Genomic DNA, 16,747 nt, shown 5'->3' on the forward strand with positions numbered 1-16,747 from the left:
CTGTCTAAGTTCAGACTAAATTCAGGCTATCAGACTTAGCAGCAAGCGCCTACACTAGCTGAGCCTTCTGTCAGTCTCTCTCCCCATGAAATTTATAACATTAGTTCATAAATCACAAGATCAGAAAAAGAAAATAACCATCATCATTTAGTTTGGTGCAATAGACAAATTTCACAGACCATTCATTGTGGATTGTACAAGATCTTTAGACAATCCATGAAGCATAAGCATTGAGTTGTCAAGAGATAAAAACAAAACAAAACAAATCCCACCACAAATGAAACCACTCTTGGCCACACTAAGTACAAAACCTGGTTTAGGCTAACCTGGAAGCTATGGGACAGACATTGACTGGGAGGGACTTAAGTACAATATTTAAGTGATAAGTTAGTATTGGAATCATCTGGAGCAACTATGGAATCTAGTGATAAGGGATCTCCCTTTGCTAGAATTTTCAACTCTTGCTGACAGGAAAGGATTCGACCTCCCTTCTAGTTAAATTCCTCCTTATTTACCATTATTCAATAATCATTATCAGTAGAAGTACTGTAACAGGCCATCATAATGGTGCTCTCTGCAATGGGAACAAGACACCCTCAGAACTAATGTCATTAAGCACAATGTTGTGGCTGTTTCAGAAGGTAAGATTAACCCAAAAAAGATTCTGGTCAGCTTACCAATAGTTTGTTTTAGGAAATTCTTTACTGATCAATTGCAGGAACTAGGAGAATAATCATATCAATTTCTGTAATGCACTTAAAAACTTAGTATGGAAAATATCTTAGTCCTGCTAAAATTATTTAGTACTTGCTGCTGCCTTATCCCTTAAAGGGGAGGAGTCTCGCATAGCCCAGGCTGGCCTCAAACCTATGCAGTCAAGGTTGCCTTTAAACTTCCGATCTTCCAGCTTCCATTTCCAGGTACTGTGCTTACAGGGATGCACAGGCGTGCCTAGCTTTTCAAATCCACAATTTTGGAAAGAGATTCGAAGGGGCTTTCCATTTATTGCCCATATTTCCTTTTCCTATCCAGAACTTGGAATGGCCCCTGCAGATCAATCACCCATGGAGTAAGTTCCTTCAATCAACACCAGACTGGTGACATTTTTACACCTCCAAAGACAGCACGTCTTCAGCATACTTGCTTAAGATGTCATAGAGAGTTTATTAGTAACAGTTCACAGCTCCACTTTCTAAGGTGCTTTCAACCCCCACTGAATCTGCATTTGTGGCTCTCAACAACAGCCAAAGCAAGGCCAAGATCAGACAGTTCTGCTGACTTCAGTAAGTACACTCTGGTCATGAGACTAGAAGCAACCAGGATAGGATTTCCCACTTCCTGTCTTAGTCAGGTTGCCAGTCACCTAAGACAATCCCAAATACAGCTGCTCTGAGCCCTGCCATTCAAATTCCACAAGGGCACAATAAGCTGAATTTATACATCTCTTGCTTAACAGAGACTAAGCACATTTCCCACTTAAAGGTTCCCTGTGTGCACTGTCTATCTATTATTGACTTAAGTTCCGATTTTTCTAGATAACAAGTAAACCTAGTTATTACCTCCAAATGGGCATGGAGTATGAAGAGGAGGCTTGAGTCCCGTCCACAGGAAGTTAAAGAATGACTTGGACTTCTAAAGAAACCCACTGGGTTTGTTAAAATTCACAAAGGAAAAACAAGAGAAAAAGAAAAAAAACCATGCTTACGATTCTGGACGCAGGGCGAGATGGCTGCCAGAGAGATTAGCACGCATAGGCCACCGTGCACTCCCAGGAGAATCTTGTTGTCCATGCAGTCATCCCACTGTGTGTAAAACACTGCCATCAAAGCCAAGCCGCCAACAGCAACTGAATACATGATGAGTGTCACCAGGGACAGGGAGGCATACCACATCTTATTACGGACGGTGCCTGCAGTCCTGTTTCTCCGAGAAAGAAGTAGGTGAGGTGGAAGGGAGAGAAAACAGGTCAGTGAAGGCCCCCATTCTCTGGAGCGTTCTATCCCTCAGATACTGGCTGACAGGATTAGCCCCAGCAGAGACCCTGGAACCACAGATCCGAAGACACTTTCAACAATGATTACACTCTTAGCTAGAAAGTTCCCAAAATTCTGCAGGTTCACTGGCTTAGAATTATCTCTAAACATGAGTCTCCGCTCCTGGCCCAAGCAGGTTCATCAACTAAAAAGAACAACCATCAGCTTTAGCCCAGCACTTCTCCACTCTGATGCTAGCAGCCCTGGGAACACAGTGGCTGCACTGAGGTATGAGGTAAAGATGATCACTCAGTAGAGTTGGCTGTGAGCTTTCTCTGTCTTTCCATGTTCTGCCAGCAGTCCCTCTGAGATCACCTTCTCTTGGAGGAGAAGCAAACAGCTCTACTCACAGAAGCCTGGTCAGCCCCAGTATGTTTCTCTTTGTGCTAAAAAAAAAGAGGGCCTGCATGAGGACCACCTCTCCAAACTGAAGAAATACTAAGGGAGAAAGACAGTGACTAGAATCAGGGAAAGTGGGGATGGAGAGATGGCTCAGTGGTTAAGAGCATTTACTGCTCTTGCAGAGGACCTGAGTTCAGTCCCAAGCAAGTACATCAGGAGGCTCACACATGCCTGTAATGTCAGAGGTACCTGCACTGACATGTGCGACACCCACTCCAGTGAAGCCTGCCTAACAAGCCTCCAGGCCTGGAAGCACTCACAAGGCAAAGAGTTTCAAGGAAACTCAACCTCCTGGAACCTTGGCATTCTCATAACATGTATACTCATACCCTATCCCTGAGTTAGTCTGGTGTATGGATCCACGTGCTCTCTTTCAGTATTGTTTTATTATAAGTGCCTTTAAAGATTGGATTTTGACATAGGTAAGCCTCCACCAGTGTTCCAACTTCCTAGAAAATCCTTGAATTGACAAGCTTGGAATTCAGTAAGAATTCAGTAAGAATGTTACCTATTCAGTAACATTCAAATTTTCTTCTAGTAGAGACAGCAAAACTAATTAGGCATTACAAAGAACGGAGCTAGAACAGCTCAGAGCTAGTCTGCAGAGTGATTTTTAGGACAGTAGCCAGTCTTGCCCAAACAAGGGAATACACAATGGCCTAGCAAATAGGTGGGTTTACCAAGAGTTAGGGAATCCCCCTGAGACAGGTTTCTTCCCTAGGACCAAAGAAACAGTATAAATCAGGCATTTACTAAGAACCCCTGGTGGTGGGCTTAACAATAGACTAGCATTACACCTTGCTTCCATCTTAGTGGTAAGCACCCGCCATCTTTTGATGGATACATTCCTTTTGTATTGTGTCACAGTAACTCAGCGGATGTGTCTCGCCTGGTTTCTTGTTACTCTTCTGTATAAAAAGTTTGATGCTCAATTTGAAAAATTACACTCAGATTCTACACACTCTCTGTGTCGCTTCTGTTTATCATTTGCCGACTCCTTGCCCACCTGCAACTAGAGACCCATTCTGCGCAGATAGGAGACCCAAAAAAGGGGTTAGTCTGCGGCACACAGGTAAGTACTCCCATACCATAATTTAATAAATCTTTAGAGTCAGGGGGGAAAAAGCTGTGCTGGGCTCAGGAGGTAGCTCAGTCGGGAAAGTGCTTGCCTTAGTACCAAGAGAGGCTGAGTGGGACCTAAAAAGCTGTGCACAGTGGCATGTGCTTACAACCCCAGTCTGGGGGAGGTAGAAACAGGCCAATTCCTGGTATGCCCTGGCCACCTAGTCTGGCCTACTTGGAGAGTTTCAGCCCAAAAGGTGAACAACACCTGAAGAGTGACAGCTGAAGCTGTCCTCTCTGGCTCCCATGCATGCACAAGTGTGTTCACCCCTATAAGCATGAATATGTACACACATGCACACACAAAGGAAAGGGAAGAGAAGCGAAGCACTGTGGGACATACCATTAAAGAAACTTAAAGCAGAATCTGCTTTGTAGTTTTTATAAATCTTAAGAAAGAAATGAGAAAGATTAGTGGTGAGATAATTCTACAGGTATTGTTCAGAACAAAAAAAAAGGGGTGTTTATAAATGCTAAACTGGAGGACACCCTAACTGGCATCTGCCTCCTGATTCAGCTGCTCTAAGTGTGAGCCGCCACACTCCCACAACTGTGCTCCCTAACATTTCCTGAATACTGGAAATTGTTCAAGCAACACTGCCGAGACCCTTTCACAGTGGGAAAGTTACTCTTGCAGAGACAGAGAAAATAGGATGGAAAGGCCAAGAAGATGACAACCGTCGTACTGCTGACACCAAGCCAGGCCCTCTGATGACCTCAGAATTATCCCATGTGAGAGGTGCACAGAGGAAATGAAGAAGAAGGGCTCTGGGAGACAAAATGCAATCATCAAGAAGGAGACAATGTGCAGCACACACCCAGTATGAGCAGTGACTGAGGGAGGACGGGGGGGGGGGGGGGGCAGCAAGCTCGCCTTTGGGGTTTTGAGTTGGTCTTAGTAGGTGAGGGAGTTTCAACTACATAGGTAGTGCAAGTTAAGTATGGGGTCCTAGCCTCTCCCCTGAGCTCTAGACTCATCTTCCTCATCCTTCTCCACTCGCAAGTCAGACTGCTATGTTAGTCTTGGCACATCACAATGGCTCCACGTTCAGCCCTGTCCTCTACCCTCAGAAAATGGCAACCACACTCTTACTATTGAGAGAACAATGGGGTAGAAATGGAAGCCACAGGCCCATGGGAGCTATCTCCCCACCTCCATACCTTCACTTTACCTCCAGACCCACCCAGACTCGAACCCTGTTCAAATTATACCAGAATCTGAACACCATTGCAAAGTGACTCCAGGCTCTCTACCCTTCGCTTCAGGTCATCTCACAGCAGCCTCCTCAGCACGCACCCATAGCTCTCTCTAATCTTTTTTTTTTTTTAATTAAGAAAAAGTCAGTTACATTCTTCCCTTCAAAACAGTTCTACTCTCCCAACATGTCACTTTAGAACCAAAGCTTCAAGTCTAGAAGTACAACCAAGTGGTAAAGTACTGGCCCAGCAGGGGCAACGCCCTGGAGGAGTAAAGCCTTCCCTCTAGCCCTCACAGCACAGTGAACACACCTCTGCTATCATATCATATCTGATCTGGGCCCCAGACAGAGGTGTCCCTCTGTTCCTTAAACAAGCCAGCAAGCCGGAGTCTGAGCAGGGTCCTCCCACAGGACAGCCTGCTCCCCTGCACCCTTGGGGTGTATTTTGCAGGAATGAGCCCTTTCTAAGCTTCTGTGTTGAGTATCCACTTAACTACTTCCCCACTACGACACTATCAGCATTGCCGAGCAGGCCAGGGCCTGTCCCCCGCCTTACGGACATTGTGTAGGCTGGTGCCTGTGGAATGAGAGACACTCGCTGAGAATGCTATAGAGAAATAACCCGGGACAGCAAGTGTGATGGTTTGTATATCCTTGGACCAGGGAGTGGCACCATCTGAAGGTGTGGCCTTGTTGGAATAGGTGTGACCTAGTTGGAATGGGTGTGTCACTGTGGGTGTGGGTATAAGATCCTCACCCTAGTTGCCTGGAAGTCAGTCTTCCACTAGCAGCCTTTGGATGAAGACAGAACTCTCAGCTCCTCCTGTGCCATGCCTGCCTGGATACTGCCATGCTCCCACCTTGATGATAATGGACTGAACCTCTGAACCTGTAAGCCAGCCCCAATTAAATGTTGTTGTTTTTTATAAGACTTGCCTTGGTCATAGTGTCTGTTCACAGCAGTAAAACCCTAACTAATACAGAAGTTGGTACTGGGAGTGGGGTATTGCTGTGATAGGCCTGACCATGCTTTTATTTGAAAGAATGTGGATTTTGGGACTTTGGATTTGGAACACAGTAGAATGCTTTAAATGGGGCTTAATGGGTCATCCTAGTAGGAATATGGAAGACTTTGTTGCTGGGAGTAATTTGAACTGTGTTGACCTGGCCCAAGAGATTTCAAAGGAGAAGAATTTCAGAATGTGGCATAAAGACTGGTTTTGTGGTATTTTGGTGAAGAATGTGGCTACTTTTTGCCCTTGTCTGAAAAGTTTGCCTGAGGCTAAGGTGAAGAGACTTGGATTAATTGCATTGACAAAAGAAGTTTCAAAAAAGCCCAGCAGAGACTTTGTTCTCTGGTTAAGTCTTATGAAGAAAAGTTTGAACAAGCATAGCAAGCTTAGAAAGGAAAAATATAAAATATATGGTTTGAGTATTAAAGGAGTACCAGGAAGTGAAATGGAGCAAAATCTTGTGTTTTAGGAGATAAAGATTAAGGGAGTGGGACCTTGGGGCAAGATCCTACCCAGCTAAATTAGATCCAGGCATGGTGGTACACACCTTTAATCCCATGAGACAAGCATGCTGATCTCTACATTCAAGGTCAATCTACAGAGCAAGAACCAGGATAGCCAAGCTTAGGTAGTGAAGGATTTAGAAAACATAAAGCTAGTGATAATGTAATAATACAAGGGGATCATGTTCTAGTTCCTGTAAGCAGCAGAACTCGGCAGCTTCAGCCATGTGCCTCTGGCTCTAGAGTTAAGAATGGAAGGAACTACTGGGAAAATTGATGCTGGTTAGCTGGAGCTAAGGAATTAGCGGTGATTAAGAAGAGACCAGCATCGTTGAGGTGAAATCTTCTGGAAATTGTTTTCTGGGAGCACAAAGAAGCTGTGTTCCAGAGATACCCAAGGTTGTACCTCATGCTGCGGCTGGACTTGGTAATGTGTAAGAATCACTCAGGTGGTACTGCTTGTGAAGGAATGAAGGGATCATGGAGAGAAGCTGAGGCTTAGCACTGTGAGAGGCCAGGGAAGCCCATTGGAGAAGGTAAAGCCTCAGCTGTAGTTGATGGCCCAGGATTGAAGGGGTCATGCAAAGGATTTGAGGCTTGTCACCCTGAAGAGAGCCTATGAGAGGCTATTGGTGAAGCCTAGTTGGAGTGGAACACCCCAGTGTATTGGAGATGTCAGTACCATGGGATGATCACCAAGAACAGCAGCTGTAATGGAGTGGATCAACCTGAGCATAGAGTGCTACAGAGGACAGAGATGGAGAAGTGATGCCAGTCCTTAGGAGGAGTCCAAAAGATCAAGTGGAATCCCAGACACTGAAAGAAGAAGCTGTAACATTGAAATTGCCTTGGAGACTCAAAGATGTCAAAGATGCCAGAGCCATGGGATACATGCTGAGATAAGCTGCTAACAGGGAGTGGAACCAGCCCAGGAGAAAGCAGTTTGTTGCAGTCAACAGAGGTGAAAAAGGAGTAGAGATCTGAAGACAGCTTTGACATCAGCCATGGAGATGCAGAGTTTGGAGTTTGCCCAGCTGGTTTCCTGCCTTGCTTTGAGATTACAGTTAATTAAGTTGGATGAATCTCAGAAGAGACCTTGAACTTTGGACTTTTAACATTGTTGTGACTGCTATAGACTATGAGGACTTTGAAAGTTGGACTAAATGCATTTTGCATTATGCTATGTTTAAGTGTGGCCCCCATAGACTCATGTTTTTGAACAAGTCTATGGGGACCAGGGAGTGGAATGTGATGGTTTGTATATCCTTGGACCAGGGAGTGGCACCATCTGAAGGTGTGGCCTTGTTGGAATAGGTGTGACCTAGTTGGAATGGGTGTGTCACTGTGGGTGTGGGTATAAGATCCTCACCCTAGTTGCCTGGAAGTCAGTCTTCCACTAGCAGCCTTTGGATGAAGACAGAACTCTCAGCTCCTCCTGTGCCATGCCTGCCTGGATACTGCCATGCTCCCACCTTGATGATAATGGACTGAACCTCTGAACCTGTAAGCCAGCCCCAATTAAATGTTGTTGTTTTTTATAAGACTTGCCTTGGTCATAGTGTCTGTTCACAGCAGTAAAACCCTAACTAATACAGCAAGGTTACCCAAGAGGCCCCTGTCCATGCTGCCCAGCTTCACTGTGCTCCCGATGGCAGGCAGCCAGGGAGTCTACAGACAAAATGGAAGAGGACCCCAGGCTAGGAGGCTGGCGGGGCCCAGGCTCAGTGAGAGAGAGGCAGGGCCAAACTAACCTAACAAAGGTAAATTTAAAATCTCGCATGCTTTCAACATCAGCTCTCACTAGCTACACCTGAACACACCTCTGCTATCATATCACAGTTATTCCTGTATGCAGGGCAGCATGTGGGGTGTGTGGTATGTGCGTGCCTCCCCATGTGTGGAGGTTGAGTGTAAGCTATAGGTGCTCGTTCTTTTCACCACATGCATTCCAGGCATTAAGCTCAGGTCACCAGGCCTGGTGGCAAGTGCCTTTACCAACTGAGCCATCTGGCCAGCACCTGTACATTCCATGATTCAATTGTGATATAGAAATGATATTTAAAATTGAGAACTGGAGTTAAAAAGGAAAAATAAAATAAAACCACAGCTATTAAACATCCAATTCAACAAACCACACCATTTTACAGTATAAAATCTGAAAGTCTGGGGTCGGAGACACCAGGAAACATTTCTCTGAGTGACATTCCAAAATGGGAGGAACAATAATCTCTGTTCAGCTAATCTGCAGATCCATGGCATGTTTACCTCGTGGCTTTGGGGATCTTCTCTCTTGATATATTTAAAAATGAAATTAGAGAAAAGAAAGAAAGAAAAAAAGTGCCATCTAGAAATTTGTTCACATTTTTAAATCAGTAATTGTATTTTCTGGGTCAGCCCTGAATCAAGTCTACTTAAAACACAGAAGGGAAAAAAAAAGAGGGGGGGAGGACAGCCAAAACATTAAGCAAGAGCAATGTCAGTGAGCATCCCCCATTCCCACTCAGGGCTAGTGTTAGGCTGACAAGCCATCTCTGTGTTAGCAAAAGGTGTCTGTGGGCATTCTAGCCTCAAAACGTTACTGGCTGTCTTTTTAATGATGTGTTTTTGTGTATGTACATACATGCATGAATGTATGCCACATGTGTGCAAGTGCCATGGAGCACAGAAGGGTGTAGGATTCCCCGGAGGTAGAGGAGCAGGCTGCACCAGCAGCTGCAAGCTGCCGCCTACGGGTACTGGGAACTGAGAAGAACAGTGAGTGCTCTAGGCTACTGTATCACCTTCTCTCAAGCTCGGCTGCAAAGCGCCCAAGGAACTACAAAGTTTTCAACGTAACCAAATTCTTCCAAAGGGTCCATTAACTTTGCCATTAATAATCAGTACCCAAAAAAAAAAAAAAAAAAAAAAAAAAAAAACCTGGCTCAAGAATCAATTAGACTGAAGGAGGGAGAAACACAAACAGCTGTGTGAGGTGCGAACCAGGATCCTGTGTCCAAGGCTCTACTATCTTGCCATAAAACGCACGGCATAAATATAGCCTGCAGAACTTTAAGAGAGACCTTGGACTGTGTCTCATCTGTAAGTCTCGCTGGTGGCGAGCAGCAGTAAGAGTTGCTAGAGAAAGGGATACTCATCAGTTGCAATGCATTTTCAACTCATTGTGGATTCTCCTGTGCAAACAAGGACACGGGGCCAAATAAACCACAGCAGCCCTTAGCTGATCTTCAAGAAAACTCTACCACCTCAAAACTCGACCTATAGAAGGGATGACAGCATCATTTTAAAGGTGACTCAAAATGTAGAGAGCAAGCACTATCTCTTACAAGGACACAAGTCAATCTGAAATCCTGTAATTGCAGAGGTAAAACACCAAAGCGGTGTAAACAATTTTTTAAAAGATTTATTTGAGCTTGTGTGTTTGTGTGTGTGTGTGTACGCACGCACGCACACAACACCTCTACAAGAGAGAATCCAATAATCTGCTGGAGCTGAAGGTGTTAGTCTGATATGGGTGCTGGGAACCAAACTTGGGTCTTCCATAAGAACACCAAGCACTAGGAACCACTGAGCCATCTCTCCAGCCCCAACATTTAAAACCTGGTCCTACTCAGCTGAACTTAAAATAATATTCACAAAGTAATAACATGGCTGTCACTTCACTGATTCCACTAATGCATCCCCACAGCTACCATGCCATCTCATTATTATCTTTAAGAAAAAAAGGGCAGAACAATGTTCAAGCTGAAGAATATATTAAAAATAAAAAGTATTGAAAAAGTTTGGACAATATGTTTCATCTTACTCAACATAAAAGAAAATGCATACTCACATGGCATTATTGTGAGCTGTTTGTTTTTGGCCAAAATATAGTATAAAATAAAATGATACTTAGAAAAATCTATAAAATAGCAGCCACAGTTTATATATGCCTAGAATTCTAGTATTCTGGAGGCAGAAGAGGGAAGATCATTAATTTACAACCAGCCTGAACTGCAGAGACAGACAGACAGACACACAGACAGACAGACATAAAAGTAATAGTTTTACTGGGTATAAAAGAGGACTATTTGAAAAATAAAGTCAGCTCAGTGGCAAACACATGCCTGGTATCCAAGAGACGCAAATAAATCACCAACACCACCAGACAGACAGACAGACAAGCAAACAAACCAGAGCAATGAAGCACTTTGCTCAGCACCTCAGTGTCAACATGGCCTCAGCAGAGGGGCTGGATGGTTGTTACTGATAGGCACTTCCCTCTTGGCCTGGGATGTGAATGCTGTTTCCAAGGCACTAAAAGGCTACCATTTTACAGGCAAGACAGCTCCCTACAGCAGGATGCAAGTTTTCCCAATAAAGAGATCCTGTATGTTTTAGAAAGTAGAGACAAACCATTTTTTTCCAAGAAGAGAACTATCTCACCCCACACTCTTCACAGAAGATCTCCTGTTCCAAAGCATTGTGCCGTTTGTGCTTGTTTTGCTTTTTAACCTTGTAGGAGTGGAACCTGGACAACGCACATCCAAGGTACAGACATACTCGTCCCACAGTCCCACAGTCAAGTCAGTCGCACAGGGTCCACTCAGCCAGCCAGACATACTCTGTCCATATAGCCAGCCAGTCACACATGGTCCACATGGCCAGTCAGTCACACAGTCCACATGGCCAGGCACATAAGGCAAAGCAAGACAGGAGGGCAGAGAGGACAGAAAACAGTATCAGAGAGGAGAAAATGGAAAGACCCACACGGTGTGTAATCCTTTGTCAGTGGTAGACAGTTTCAAGTCAATGAGTGAAAGCTTTCCACAAAAGCACATACCAGTTCTTGTTCCACTTATGTGCAAACTGCACAATCAGGAGGAGCTGGATACAAATGAAGAGGAAGCTGCCCCCAGTTCCCACATAGCGCCAGACTGCAAAAGAACATCACCCAAAGGGAGAGAGGTGAGCACCATGTGCATTCAACTCTAAAGAACAATACTTTCTATTTGTGCTCGTCATTCCTCTAATACACTTCATGCCCATACAGCCATACAAGGTAGATGCTAACCTCATACGCACTTGATAAACATGAGATAAACCTGCAAGTCTGTGTGAGCTAGTGTGATGGCTAGTGTCTCTGACAGAATCTAGAATCACTAGAGAAATGGGCCTCTAGGCATGCTTATAGGGAATTATCTTGATTATGTTCACTGAGATTGGACAGATTCATCTTACTTGTCAGGACCATTCCTTGGGCAGAGGAATCTAGACTATAAACTAGAGAGAGTGATGTGAGCAGCAAACAGATGTTCATTGCTTTTTTTTTCCCCTAGGCATGTGACCAGCTGCTTCAAACTCCTGCTGTCTTGACTTCCACCATGAACTACACTCTAGAATGAACCCTTTCTCCTTTAAGTTGCGTTTGTGTGGGTATTTCATCATGTCAACAGAAAGAGTAGTTCTAAGACATTGGCGAAACCTTTCTTGACATAAAGGGCACAACTAGGACTGGGACATCAGAGTCTGGCCCTGGAGCATCCAAGCTGAACCTCAAGCTGAACTAATAGCTGTCTCAATAGATGCAGGGGTTTACACAATCCACAGTGGCCTGATTCACAAGCAAAAAGAAATACTGCTAGAAAAATCAACAGTTTAAATCTTACTGGCAATGAGCCTTGGCTATCCAGTATGGTAATGAAGCATCAAGGGCTCAAGGCTTTTTTTGGCTCTTCCCTAAACTGTTGGATGAACCCCACCGTGTGGGTCGCAGGCTGTTTATAATAAGATAGAGCTAGAGCTGACCTGAGGACTCTTAGGTCACCTCTCTCTCTAGATATAATAGCTCAAATATGCTAAAATATACATGAAGTATCTTCGTAATGAATAAAAACTAATTAACAGTGTTATAGATAAAAGGAAGACTTAGACTTAGATAAACCAGTTTTTTTTAAAGTATATGAAAAACTGATAGAGCCCTAAAGATGTAATGAAGTGTGGTTGGTACCTGTGACCCTCATCTCCACTAGAAAAGTCAATCTATTTGGGTTGAATGGAGTATTCTGACCCGCTTTAATTTAAATCCCATCTCCATTCTTACCTGTTCTCAGAAAAGGGCATCCCATTCTTTCCCTTGGAAGGAGCCCTGCTTTGGATATGACTAATGGCTCTGTATTACACATGAGTAAGAACTGCAACTCAAATGGTGTCTAACTTCACATACAGTGAGTTTGGACACAGACTGGAGGATGTCCCTTGTCCAGTTCTCACAGCTAACAACAGTTTCATGCTGCCAGGTCTGCTTTGTACTCAGAGAGAATGACACTCCTCCATGGCAGAGGAGTGGCAGATCTGATGTGCCGGATCTGTTTTCAAGTAAATATTAAAGACCTCCTTTACTCTCCAAGCCAGTAAGCTTATCATTCCAATTGCTTAGGTAGCAGAGGAACAGAGCCTTCTCTCGGGCTCCTTGTAAGCAGAGTAGGAGGAAAGGGGGGAGGGAGTGCATACAGGTAAAGCTGCTTTACAAAGCTCCCATACAACTGTTGGGGCCAAGCCAGGGCGTGGCTTGCTAAGCAAGTGCACTCCAGCTAAGCTAAATCCCCAACACCTGGACATTCTTCAACTCATAAAAGAATCAGTAGTTCAAAATAGCAAAGACACTAGACCATGTTTTTGAAGAGTTTTATGAAATGTGTAAAAACAAAGTAACTGGGTAGCCCAAAATACCCCATCTGTACCTTTCAGAAAGGTCTCCTGATCCGGAATGAAGAATGCTCCTGAGCACATGGCCCCTAACAGCAGCAATTTAAAGAACCAAAAGCTGGGAAGAGAAAGAAAGGCAGACATTCAAATGATACTCAAAGGTGACAAAAGGTCCTTGCAAGGCCGCCTGCTAGCTCATGTTTCTGTTGTTGGTAGTGTTCTTCCCACATCAAGGGGAAGTGATGGAGTGCCACAGAGTGGCTTTTCCCATAAGGAGGCACACTTGGAATGGCCTCTGATTGCATAAAACTCTTCTTCACGGTAGGATGGAAATGACTCGAGGGAAGACCCTAGTAGAAACAATAAACTCCCTGTGTATACTGAATTTCTTATTATGACACCAGGCACTGCTGCTCTTAGGCTACCAGTGACACGCAGCCCATCCTCCCGAAATCAGTGTCAAATGTCAACGAGCAGATCCTAGGACACCCTTGGAAGAACAAGAGACTTACCCATTGTGAATGTAGGCCCGGCAACTTTTGCTGTTGTTGACGTTTAAAGTCAGCAGGCAAAACAGAGCAAAGAAACAAGCCATTCCAAAGCAGACTTTGTACACTGCAGAATACCCTACCAGGTTCTCACAGGCGTCACCACCGGCTTGCGTCTTTTTACAGAACTCTTCAAAAAAGGGAATCTGAGAGAGAAGATGCAAAAGTTGCATGTTAGAACCAGGCTGGAGAGGAGCTGCCTGTGAGTGTTCAGTCTTGGTCAAAATGCATGGTAAAAACAGCCATGTGCCAATCAGCACCAAGACTGAATAAAAACAACCTATCCGCTAAAGAGTTTCTAGCTGGACAGACAGCTCACTGGTTGCTCAACAGTTGCTCTTTCAGGACCATGGTCCAACTCCCAGCACCCAAATGCTGGCTCACAGGGATCTGTAATTCTAGTTCCAGTGGATCTGATGCTCTCTTCCAATCTTTAAAGGATAAAGGCATTTTCTTAGTTTTCTTTAAACCCCTTAAAAGATTTATAGGGATAAATGCACTGTTCTATCTTTATTTATTCCAGGGACTTTCAATATCAATTTCTATTGCATTTATAGGATGTAGCTGTGTACTTCTTGAAATACACAATATATAACATAAAAAGTGAGAAACTGCCTACATAACCACACCAAAAGTTACTCTTCTCTACTGAAGAGTCATCGACTTAGTTAGTGGGGGGAATTTTTATTCATTCACAAATAAGAGTGTATATATACACATGTATACAACACATACATACACACATATACACATGTAGTACTATACACATTATATATACACAATGTTCTTTTAAAGATTTAGGGCTGTGGACTTAGCTCAATTGGTAGAGTTACATACTTATCTAGTGTGCATGAAGCCCTGGGCTCAATCCAAAACGTCAAATAAAAACCTAGGTAAGGTGATAGAGAACTACAATCCCGACACTCAGAAGATACATTGTCCCAGTTTCTCAGGCTCTCCAGAGAGACGTTGGTAGGAGAAGTAGGGTAGGAAAGGGAAGATGGTGGGGGAAGGGAGAGAGGGAGAGAGAACAAAAGAGTCTGTGAGCACCAGAGAGGACAAGTCCTTCTTGAACACACTGCTGTTTGAGTAGACAGGAGATACAACCAGCAAAGGTCAAGAGCATGAGGCAGAGATAGCACAGTTTGATTTCCTTCACAAACGTAACTGAGGCACTCGAGATTGTCACTCTGAGCCATCCCAATGAGAACACCTAGTCACCACTTTGGAGTAGCAATGAAAAGTGGACACAAAGACACAGGAAGTGCCCACATGAAGGAAATGAGCCAGGCCATGTGAGTGCTTTCTAATGGAGTCTAAGTTTTGTTGTTAAGCTGGGTTGAAATATGAGTGAGCATCCATCTGGGTTCAAGCCTTCAGATGGGAAAGCCATGGTGTGATGGGGACTCCTGACTGCTAACTAGGTTGAGAAATGCCTAGGGTGGTAGTGAAGCATCTCCCTTCATGCGTGTGTGCGTGCGTGCGTGCGTGCATGCGTGATGGTGAGCTCCAGCTCATGAGGACTCTGATGCAATGGATCAATAAATCCCTTGGTGGATTCTTAATACAATGTTATTAGCAGGAAGTTCTGAGAAGGAGACAGAGCATAGGTGGAGCAGGGAGGTGAGTGGGGCATAGTTCTGGGCTGTATTTTTGTTTATTTACTTTTGAGAAGTTCGTACATTTTAATTGTATTCTTCCCATTCCTCCATTTCCTCCCAGGTCCTTGCCCCCTTCTCTACCCACTCAACTATACATCATCTCTTCTCTGCAAACAACAAATCCACTGAGTATGACTTGTGTGGCAACTGCTCTGAGCACTGAGCCTGCTGCAGAAGGTGGTAGACTGAGCAGTGTTTCTCCATGGAAGAAAACTGATGTTCCCTCTCCCAGAAGCTATGAATTTTATCGGCTTCTTGGCAAAAGGTGAGGCTTTGTCCCCACTTCCCTGGCTCCATGCTGGGGGCTTTGTCTGAATTAAGATGGCACAGGTCTTGCCTGTGATATCAGAGTTTGTGAGTTCGCTGTACATCAGCTCCGCTGTATCTGGAAAACCTGTTTCCTTGGAGTTATCACCTCTGACTTACAATCTTTCACGTCCTCTCCTCGGCTGTATCTTGGCCTGGCCTCTCCTGTATGTTTTTTCTCTATTTCCTTGCCAGGCTGAGAACACACTCCCACAGCAGGCTCAGAAATGCTGAGATACACAACTATGAATCCTCAGAAACCATGAGCCAAAATGATTAATTCCTCCTGTAAGTTGTGTCTTTCAGGTATGTAGATGAGTATCAAAAAAAGTTTATGAACATGAATGGGCCCACAAACAAGAAGGCTGTTTCAGAGCTCTCGCCCCTAACGGAGTCACATCGATATGAATAGTACTAGTGACAAGCAAAATCTATATTTATAAAGAAGAAACTCAACAACATCACTTACTATACTATTTTATTTACACAGTTTCTTTAAAAAAAAAAAAGATGTATTTTATGTGTGGGGGTGTTTTGACCACATGTATGTCTGCATTCCACATGTGTGCAGTGTCAACAGAGTGCGGAAGAGGCATCAGAAATCATGGAACTGCCAGCTGCCCCGTGAGTGTCAGGGACAGAACCCTAGTCTCTACGAGAGCAACAGATCCTCTTAACCTCAGACCCAGTGTTTCCACCCCATGACTTACTTGTCAATAATACCAATTGTTATCTGTCTTTGTTTCCTCTTTTCCTCCCTTCCTTTTTTTATTTCAAGATCTCCCCTGTACCCCAGGGTAACCTTGGTCTAACCCACAGTAACCTTGGTCTAACAGTAATCTACCTGCCTCAGCCTCCTAAGTGCTGGATTACAAACCTGCCTTTTCCCACTTTGTATACACCACCTCACAAACCCCCATACACACCATATTACATGCACACTGGCCCGTTCCCCAACTACACGGGTCCACGGCTCATCTTCCTCTCCTCCCTCCTACCTTTTTCCTTCCTTACGTTCTTTCTTCCTCCGAATGCTGGCAGGTACAGACTTCTCTGCGGCCACTCCCAGTAAACCCCTCCCTTGTTTACTCAAGTCAGGCCCTTCTGTGGCCACAGGCACCCAGGAGCATCACAGGGTGGGTATGTGGCATTGAAAATGTGATCCAAACTAAGGGCAAATAACCCCCACTGCCAATATTAACTAAGCCTCTTTTATGCTCTGTGGGTGACTTAGCAACACTTACTTTCAGTAAGTGCTGAGTATTTTTAGGTAATA

At 44.3% G+C, this 16,747-nt stretch overlaps 1 protein-coding gene across 1 annotated transcript in view; it reads right to left on the bottom strand.

Moving 5' to 3' along the window:
- Window positions 1–16,747, bottom strand: part of Serinc5 (serine incorporator 5) — a 98,296-nt gene that overhangs the window by 22,460 nt on the left and 59,089 nt on the right. Inside the window, exons 3-6 of the mRNA XM_021180315.2 lie at window positions 13,469–13,650; window positions 12,992–13,074; window positions 11,092–11,185; window positions 1,706–1,917 (exon numbers count right to left, since the gene is read on the bottom strand). Of these exons, the coding sequence (XP_021035974.1) occupies window positions 1,706–1,917; window positions 11,092–11,185; window positions 12,992–13,074; window positions 13,469–13,650 (571 nt within the window). The remainder of the gene's footprint in view (window positions 1–1,705; window positions 1,918–11,091; window positions 11,186–12,991; window positions 13,075–13,468; window positions 13,651–16,747) is intronic.

This window comes from Mus caroli, unplaced genomic scaffold (assembly GCF_978045245.1).
Source record: "Mus caroli unplaced genomic scaffold, Mus_caroli_1 scaffold_15, whole genome shotgun sequence".
NCBI classification, from domain to species: Eukaryota; Metazoa; Chordata; class Mammalia; order Rodentia; family Muridae; genus Mus; species Mus caroli.